Source organism: Amphiprion ocellaris, chromosome 15, assembly GCF_022539595.1.
Source record: "Amphiprion ocellaris isolate individual 3 ecotype Okinawa chromosome 15, ASM2253959v1, whole genome shotgun sequence".
NCBI lineage: Eukaryota > Metazoa > Chordata > Actinopteri > Pomacentridae > Amphiprion > Amphiprion ocellaris.
In genome coordinates, this window is record NC_072780.1 from 31,847,676 (window position 1) to 31,857,675 (window position 10,000).

A 10,000-nucleotide genomic window follows, 5' to 3' on the forward strand; every position below is an offset into this window, starting at 1 on the left:
TCTGGTTGTGTTGCATTTCTTTTCAGTCATTTTGTATCTAGCACTCCATTTGTGTGTCTAAAAGGTGGTTTATCTGTGTTTGCATTGAATCAACATCCATTTGTGTTTGTTTTATGTCTCTTTTTCTTGTGTCTCTTTCTGATTTTTCTGTGTCTTTGTCTCCTCTTTGGGTCTCTTGGAGTAATTTTATGCATTTCTGTTATTGTTTTGTCAGTCTGACATAAAGTCGGTTCGGTTGGAGTAAAATGCTGGATGTATGATCTCCACATGTGTATGTACATAAATGATGCAGCAGCAGCAGTATGATTATTGGTGATATTTATTTATTTATTGATTGATTGATAAACCTCCATGTTGATACATGTTTGTCTCCACAGATGCTGCTAATCTCTCTGACAGTAATGTTTGTTTAATTCACACCGCCTTGTCTGCTGCATTCGTTCAATGTTAAAACGTTGTTCTGATGTTTTGTGTCTGCAGATAAACACGTCAGCGAGCGTAGAGATGAGCCCACTGACACTGGTAAATACACTGAATGCTTACTCTGCCTTATTTTGTAGCTGCAGCCCTGATTAGTGCTGCTATGACTCGCTCTCTACTGGGACTGTCCTGGTTTACTGTCAGTTGGTTTCAGGAACTTCAGATAAAAGTTCATTGGTTTGAGCTATTTTTCACGGATAAATTAGAATTTTTTTCCATTTTAATATCTTGAATATTCACATTTATGCGCTCATCCTCTTTCTGTTTCTGTGTTTTTATGTGCTACATTTGTAAACACAGGTTCCCGTATAACCATACATACACGCTACACACATTTATTTGTCTGCATGGCAATTACTGGAAACCTAAACCAACCTGATGTAATCTGTCTGTAAATAGTTTAATTCCCAACTCTTTCATTTGTTAAAGTTGCTTCACAGACCTCAGAAGCAGACGACAGCAGTCCTGAAGGTGAGACAAAGGTTTCATATCTGTGGTTTTGGTCTTTTTTATGCATCCAGAAACACCAACGACTTCTTTGACTCCAGTTAGTTTGGTTCTGAGTCTCTGAGCTCAGCTTGTGTCTCTTTGTTGGTTTGTGGCTTCTGTGTTTGTTTCGACTATTGTTGTGTCTCTTGTTTGTGTTCATTTTGCATCAGTTGAAATCACTTTCATTCTCTTTCTAGTGATTTTGTGTGTCTTTCTGGACATTTAGCATTTTTTAAATTTTCATTCTGCACCTTTATTTTATCGGTCTGTGTGTTTAACTCTTTAATGCACAACATGGGTCAAAAGTGACCCAAATCCAATTGAAAATGGGTACCTCTTGACCCACACTGCACATCATAGCATTACTATTTGCACTGAATCTTCCTCTACTTGTGTTTATTCGTATATGCTTTTGTATTTGATTGGAGCAATTTTGTGTCTTTGTGGTCATTTCGCATCTGTTTGCATCAGTTTTATACAAGAGCAATGACAACTCTGATGAAGACGGCAACGGCGAGCCCGGTGAAGACGGCAACGGCGAGCCCGGTGAAGACGGCAACGGCGAGCCCGGTGAAGACGGCGAAGGCGAGCCCGATGAAGACGGCGACGGCGAGCCCGGTGAAGACGGCGACGGCGAGCCCGGTGAAGACGGCGAAGGCGAGCCCGATGAAGACGGCGAAGGCGAGCCCGGTGAAGACGGCAACGGTGACCCTGATGAAGACGGCGATGACGAGTTGGAGGACAGCATCACTGACGAGTCCTGATGAGACGGTGGTGCTTGACAAAGAAGCTTAGTTAGAGGAGGGTACAGAGGAGCAGGAGGGACAAGAGATGCTGGAGGGGTTTGAGGTAGATTGAGGTGAAAAAAAACCTGCTGTTTACCAGCAGATAAAAAAAAAACCTGGAAGAAGAAACAGCGCAAATGTTATTTTTTGCTGAGTCAGGATGGAAAATAAAGAAGAACTTTAACTTAGACAGAACAATAAATAAACTGGAATATGAAAGAAAAAATTAAGATATCGATTTCACAGGTCAAGGTGAAGAAAAGCACCAAATGAACTCAACATGAATGAAAAAGTTCATTTTTAGGTTGATGTAAAGAATTCAGCTGAACAAATTAAACATCAGATGAAGAAAAAAATTAATTAAGAGTTGAACATATAAATTAGGAATTTAAAATTCAAAATGTAGAATGATTAATGAGACTTTTCTTATTTTTTGAAAATAATGTTTTTAAAAATGTTACATATGTTTTTGCGAACATATTTTTCTAAACTGGGAAAATTTTATTGTTGTTTCAGTGAAAATTTCCTGATGTGATTCTTACAAACACGCTGATAGAAACTAAAGTTTGGAACCTGATGAATGAAACAAAAATCTGCTTTTGTATCTCTGGTGTGCATCAGAGTAAAATCCTTGAACCCGTGAGGATGACCTACTTCATTTAATTAAATCCATTTACTGTCAGACACAACTGAGTGTTGCTCCATTCTTTCTCTTTGGGTTCAGTTTCTTTATTGTTGCTGCAATTTAAAGGTGCTGCAGAAATAACCATTATTATTGCTATTATGATGAGTATTATTATTGTCATTGTGTCAGGTAAACATGCACAAAACTGAGCTAGAAAGGAGCTATTAAATGTCAGCAAACAGCTTCAGTCATTGCGATTTTAAAAAGACAGATCAGGCCACAAATCTGGTTTTATTGTTGCTGCAGTTTAAAGGTGCTACAAAAATAACCATTATTATCATTGTTATTATTATTATTATTATTATTATTATTGTTATTATTATTAGTAATAGTAGTAGTAATAATAATAATAATAAATATAATAGTAATTTATTTTTCATTTTGTTCAATTAAAATACTGATTGAAATGTTTTTTACTTGTTGATTTCATCTGAACAGTTTCAGTTTTAACACGAGTCCTTTAACGGCTGCTGATTTATCAAACATGAGTTCATTAGAGGCTGTTAGCATGCTAGCACACACACACACACACACACACACACACACACACACACACACACACACACACACACACACACACACACACACACACACACACACACACATATACACACACACACACACTGATGTATTTCTCTCTTCAGTGTTTCTTGTTTGTGTCCTTGATTGAACTTTCAGCTCCTTTTGTTCTGAGGTTTTATTTTCTGATCCAAATTCAAATCTCAGTGTCTCAATAAAGTTCCTGTAAGTACATACATATATATATTAACTTGAAATCTGTCTTAAATGACACAAAATTGATCGAAATGTTGATAAAATGTCTCCAAAATTACTCAGAATTTGTCCAAAAGAAAATAAAGATTGTAACCAACTTAAAAACTCTCAAAAATGAATCAAAAAAGTCTTTAAACTTTTACAGAATGAGCCAAAATTGTAAAAAAAAAAAAAAAAAAAAAAAAAAAAAATAATAATAATAATAATAATAATAATAATAATAAGTGACTATCTGGTTTTTAAAAATGGAAAAAAGTGCAAATTTATCATGTGAGTCCTCTAAATGTTTATATATGGATGGATCCATATTTCTACATCAGAGAATCCAGCAGTGACGCCAACGTCTCTGTTAATATGAATACAAATATAAATACACATGAATGTTGTCGCATTCATTCGTACGCACATGGTCAAAATTGTTGGTACCCCTCGGTTAATGAAAGAAAAACCCACAATGGTCACAGAAATAATTTGAATCTGACAAAAGTAATAATAAATAAAAAATCTATGAAAATTAACCAATAAAAAACCAAACCAATTAAAATAATTCTGTTGAACCACAGTTCAAAAGCAACGTCTGATTTTCATTGGTTAATTTCCACCATGTCCCAACAAGGCTGTGACGTCAGCATGGAGGAGGCGGAGTCATGTTTTGGGCTGGAATCATGGGGAGAGAGCTGGTCGGCACCTTTAGGGTCCCTGAAGGTGTGAAAATGACCTTTGCAACGTATGTGGAGTTTCTGACTGACCGCTTTCTTCCATGGTACAAAAAGAAGAACCGTGCTTTCCGAAACAAAATCATCTTCATGCACAACAATTCACCATCTCATGCTGCAAGGAATACCTCTGCATCACTGGCTGCTATGGGCATAAAAGGAGAGAAAGTCATGGTGTGGCCCCCATCCTCCCCTGACCTCAACCCTACTGAGAACCTTTGGAGCATCTTCAAGCAAAACATCTATGAGGGTGGGAGGCAGTTCACATCCAAACAGCAGCTCTGGGAGGCTGTTCTGACATCCTGCAAAGAAATTCAAGCAGAAACTCTCCAAAAACTCACAAGTTCAATGGATACAAGAACTGTGAAGGTACTATCAAATAAGGGATCCTATGCTAAAATGTAACTTGACCTGTTAAGATGTTTTTGATTGAAATAACTTTTGATTTCAGTAAATATGACCTCCTAATGCTGCAAATTCAACAAATGACTATTTTCAGTTCTTTACAACCTAGAAAAGGTCTTGAAATTCTGTTGTACATGATAATTTGGAACAGTGCATTTTAAGTTTTTTATGTTTGAAAAAACTACTGTTTTCATTGGGAGGTTTGTTCAATAACATTTGAATTAAACTTTAACAGCTAATGACTTGAGAATTATGCTGACTGTCATTTGCATCGACTGTTTAGGAAAATCAGAGAAAAATATCATTTGCATCTATTGTTTAAGAAAATAAAGAAACCTGATTACATTTACCTGTCTCCCGATCTGTGAGTTCTCACTTGGATTCGCAAAATTCTCACTCACCATAACAGCTAAATAAAATTTAAAAATGATGCTGCCACCACCTTGCTTCACGTCATGATGCTGCCTCCACCATGCTTCACATCATGATGCTGCCACCACCGTGCTTCACATCATGATGCTGCCACCACCATGCTTCACATCATGATGCTGCCATCACCGTGCTTCACATCATGATGCTGCCACCACCATGCTTCACATCATGATGCTGCCACCACCGTGCTTCACATCATGATGCTGCCACCACCGTGCTTCACATCATGATGCTGCCACCACCGTGCTTCACATCATGATGCTGCCACCTCCATGCTTCACATCATGATGCTGCCTCCACCGTGCTTCACATCATGATGCTGCCACCACCGTGCTTCACGTCATGATGCTGCCACCTCCATGCTTCACATCATGATGCTGCCACCACCTTGCTTCACGTCATGATGCTGCCACCTCCATGCTTCACATCATGATGCTGCCACCTCCATGCTTCACATCATGATGCTGCCACCTCCATGCTTCACATCATGATGCTGCCACCTCCATGCTTCACATCATGATGCTGCCACCACCATGCTTCACATCATGATGCTGCCACCACCATGCTTCACATCATGATGCTGCCACCTCCATGCTTCACATCATGATGCTGCCACCTCCATGCTTCACATCATGATGCTGCCACCACCATGCTTCACATCATGATGCTGCCACCACCATGCTTCACATCATGATGCTGCCACCACCATGCTTCACATCATGATGCTGCCACCTCCATGCTTCACATCATGATGCTGCCACCACCGTGCTTCACATCATGATGCTGCCACCTCCATGCTTCACATCATGATGCTGCCACCACCATGCTTCACATCATGATGCTGCCACCACCATGCTTCACAGTGGGCATGGTTTGCGATGATGTAAGGTATCTTTTTCTTTGTCTCCATAAAACTTTGACTGGTTGTTGGATTAACAGAGGAGTCATAGGTGTCTTGGTGGCCTCCCTCACTTTTCTCTTTCTTCTAACTCCTTCATAATGAGGTTAAATCTGGTGTAAATTTCGTGTGAAACTGGCATTAATTTGGTCTCAGATCTGGATCAGGCAACTGTTATTGTATATACAATTTCTGTTTTTATATGTAAATGCCCAGGAATAATTCTAGAAAGCAACACTGGTATTAATCAGATATAAATCAGGCATGAAACTGCTCTAACTTTGCTATAAATGGGATGTAAATTTGAGATAAATTTGACATGTCTATGTTCAAACATCTAAACTAAAGCTGGTATAAATCTGATGTGAACCCTGTAAATCTCATCTGAGATTCTCATGCTCTCTGAGTCAAATCTCTCCTAAAATTTCCATTTTAGTCTGGATTTAAAAAGAAAAGATGACCACAGTAGGTTTTGATGCAAATGTGAGTTTGACTTCATGTAAATTGTGTTTCCCTCAAACTGATTAGAGGCAGATTTAAGGCGGTCCGGAGGGAGGAGGAGGCAGATGGAGGCGGGATGAAGGACGGCCACAGTCTGAGTATAAAAAGCTGCAGCTCAGCTTCAGCTCAGATCTAAAGCTCCACGACCTGAAGCTTCAACTCACTAAGTTTGCAGTCGACCTTCGATCAACGACAACAAAACAACAAAAAACAACAAAACAACATCAACATGCTGCGACGGTGAGTTTAGATTCACTTTAAACCTGGAGGAGTTTAGTTCTCTGAGTCTCTCAACCTGAAGTTGAACAGGCGACGCTACCTGTCTGTCAGATGACACATTACTTCTGTAATTAGATTACTTCTGTCATCAGTAACTAACCGTCTGATTGCTGCTCAGTTTTTCACTTATGCACTTCAGAAGTTTACTGGAAAATATTTCACTTTTCTCACATTGATCTCTGCTGGCAGACAAAGCTGAAAAGTAACAGTATATTTACTCAAGTACTCCACAGAAGTACTCTTGTATGTTACAGATTATTCATATGCTGTACTGATCTTAGTACTTAAATTACCTTTATTACCTTCTGCAAAGTAAATGTTGTCCAGTAATACACATTTTCCTGGATCCTGAGTACATTTACTTTGTTTGGAACTATATTGTGTATTTTTGGTACTTTTATTCAGGTTTCACTTGCAATGGAATGTTGCTGGATAGAATACTTCTATGTTGTAGTACTGGTACTTTTACTTAGGCGCTGCTTGTATCTCAATGTAAAAGCATTAAGGGTACTTTTACTTTACTTTTAATAATAATAGAGTATTTCTAGTACAAAACACAATCGCTAAGTGCTTTACACAATAATAAAACAAGAATAAAAACAAAAACAGTGATGATAAAGGTAATAAACTGCTAAAAGAGGGGTGCACCAGCTAAACTACAGTGCATCAAAAACAATAAATAAAATAAAATAATGTGGTTTCAGGTCAACTAAAAGCCCATCTGAATAAAACCGTTTTCTGCAGCCTCATAAAAGCTTCACAGGACTGATCTCAGCTGTAGAGGAAGAGCATTCCACAGCTTGAGAAGCACAATCACCACAGCTTTTATACTTGGTTAGAGGGACAACAAGTCAGTTTTTGTTGGCCTGACCAACATAATGTGATACTTTTACTAAAGTTCTGCTTGTAACTAAGTATTTGTGGTACTTTTACCTAAGTTTTGCTTGCATTTTAGCGTATCGGTAGTGCTTTTACTTTGGTTTTGCTTCTAAATCAGAGTATTTCTAATTATTTTGTTTTAGTTTTACTTAAATATCGGAGTATTGTTGATACTTGTGTTTAAATTAAATGTTTGGAACAGAGCATTTCTGGTATTTTTGCCTTAGTTTTATTTGTATTTCAGAGTATTGTTGCTACTTTTACTTAAATTTTACTTGTAACAGTGTATTTCTGGTACTTTCACTCATGTTTTGTTTGTAACGGAGTATTTTTGGTACTTTTACTTAAGTTTTACTTATATTTCTGGTACTTTAAAGTAATTTTTACTTATGACAGAGTATTTCCGTTACTTTTAGTTGAGTTTTATTTGTCTTTTAGAGTATTGTTGCTACTTTTACTTAAATTTTACTTGTAACAGTGTATTTCTGATGCTTTAACTCACGTTTTGTTTTTAGCAGAGTATTTCTGGTATTTTTACTTAAGTTTTATTAGAAATTCAGAGTATTGATGTCACTTTTACTTAGATTTTACTTGTAACAGAGTATTTTTCCTACTTTTACTTAAGTCTTGCTTATATTACCTGTACGTTAAAGTAAGTTTTACTTATTACAGAGTGTTTCTGATATTTTTATTTTAGTTTGATTTGTATTTGTGTTAGTATTGTTACTTTTACTTATATTTTTGTTTGTAAAACAGTATTTCAGATACTTTAACTTAAATTTTACTTGTAACAGAATATTACTGGTACTTCTTTTATTTCTGAGCTGAATACTTTCCAGACTGTAATGTTGGATTATGTGACTCGTTATGATGCAGCGCTGCAGTTTAAAGAGTTAAAGTTGAGTTTCGGGGATTAAATCTTTCAGATTTGGTGATTTTTCCTGAAAGCTGCTGATGAATCCTTCAGTGTTTTAGCCTTTCAGCCTCAGAGTCGGTTTCCACTTGCAGCTCGATTCTTTCTATACGTCGGAAAAGAAGAGAGGCTTTGTTGAGACACAAAGAGACGCCGTCATTTAACCCTTTAGGAAGGTTCCTCTCAGCTCACCTGAGATCACCTGACATTCTAGACTCCGCCTCCTTCAGCTCGACCTGTTTCAGTCACATTTTGTAAAAGAACTTCAGCAGAACTTTGGGAAACTTTAACTCGCTGCTGTTTGAACGCGGAATCAGAAAAACACATGCAAATAAAACAGCAAAACAACATCCAAACCTGCAGTCAAATCACCTGCTGCAGTCAGATCACCTGCTGTAGTCAAATCTGTGTGTATCTGTTTGCGTTGCAGGTGTGTTGTGTTGCTGGTTCTTGCCTTGGCTGCCGTTTCTCTCTCGGCTCCTGTTCACAGTAAGATATGACATCATCAATAATCAATTAACTTATCACCATTAGCAGCTGTTTGTTTATGAATATTGATGATTTACTGATCACTGTACACTGAACATTAAAACCTGTCTACATTTGATTTATTTTTTACCCCATTATTTAAATATTAAATTAATTAATTAAATATTTTTGTCTCCTTGCAGAAAGATCAACAGATGGTAAATATCTGCTTCAACTGTGACCTTTTACCTGGCGATAGCCCCGCCTCCTGTGATGTCACAATCAGTGGATGAGTCATAGAAGGGAGCAGCCAATCAGAGCGATGCATCTTTGCATAGATTGTACAGCAGCGGCGCCCCCTACAGGCCACCATGTTACAGTACTTTACTGAAATACAGCTCAGATAAGAACATAATCCTTTATTGCTCACTATGCTGGGGACAATTTGCCTTGTTCCAGCAGCAACATTTTGACAGCAGCAATAAATACATGTCTGTAATAATCCATCCATCCATCCATCCATCCATCCATCCATTATCTATACACCACTTGATCTTCATTAGGGTCACGGGGGGTGTATGTAACAATGACGATAATAATAATAATAATATGTACAACATCTACAAGCATGAAAAATGAAAATGAATAAATACAGTATTAATACTCTGTAAAAAGCATTATAAAGTGTCTTGTAAAATAAATGTAAAAGTGCAAAATACAAGCAATGCAAAAATTGCTGTGCAAATTTTATTATAGGTTGAGATGATATAAGTCCGGTTTATGTTAGTAATAATAATAATAACAATAATGACTTTTTCTATAAGAAGAACATTCACAAAGTGCTGAACATAAAAAATGACAAAATGTACAGAATGGAAAGCTAATTAAGTGCTGGTTAAAAGGACGATGTCACACAAAGGGGTTAAGAGAGAAGCTGAAAAGACAATTAAAGATAGAAATAGATTACAATCAGGAGGTTAGAAAGAAGGACTACAAGCAGTGAACATTTTAAGAGGGATAAAAGGGCAGAGAGTGATAAAAGAGAAATAAAAGAGAGGCAGTGATGCTGATGTTGTTCAGTCTTGCAGCAGATGATATGAATAACCTGCGTTAGTGCTCCTTCTTGCAGGGTGGATGTCTCAAGCTCGTTTTATGCTTGATGTGTCCACGTCATTTTAGCAGCCATGCCCCCTCAAGTGGAAAATCTCCACATCTTGCACCTCCAAATTTTTCAAACAATGTGGACGGAGATGTGGAAAACACACAGTCTATGGGTGAACATAGCGGAAGAACAAG

General features: G+C 37.5%; 2 protein-coding genes across 2 annotated transcripts in view; both read left to right on the forward strand.

Annotated features, from left to right (window-relative positions):
* LOC111568743 (uncharacterized) overlaps positions 1-2,443 on the forward strand; it is a 6,341-nt gene extending 3,898 nt beyond the window's left edge. The window contains exons 7-9 of the mRNA XM_055018082.1: positions 481-522; positions 910-951; positions 1,441-2,443. Of these exons, the coding sequence (XP_054874057.1) occupies positions 481-522; positions 910-951; positions 1,441-1,733 (377 nt within the window). The 3' untranslated portion in view covers positions 1,734-2,443. The remainder of the gene's footprint in view (positions 1-480; positions 523-909; positions 952-1,440) is intronic.
* A 1,435-nt stretch (positions 2,444-3,878) lies between these two features.
* stm (starmaker) overlaps positions 3,879-10,000 on the forward strand; it is a 17,963-nt gene continuing 11,841 nt past the window's right edge. The window contains exon 1 of the mRNA XM_055017701.1: positions 3,879-4,298. Coding sequence (XP_054873676.1) covers positions 3,879-4,298 — 420 coding nt within the window. The remainder of the gene's footprint in view (positions 4,299-10,000) is intronic.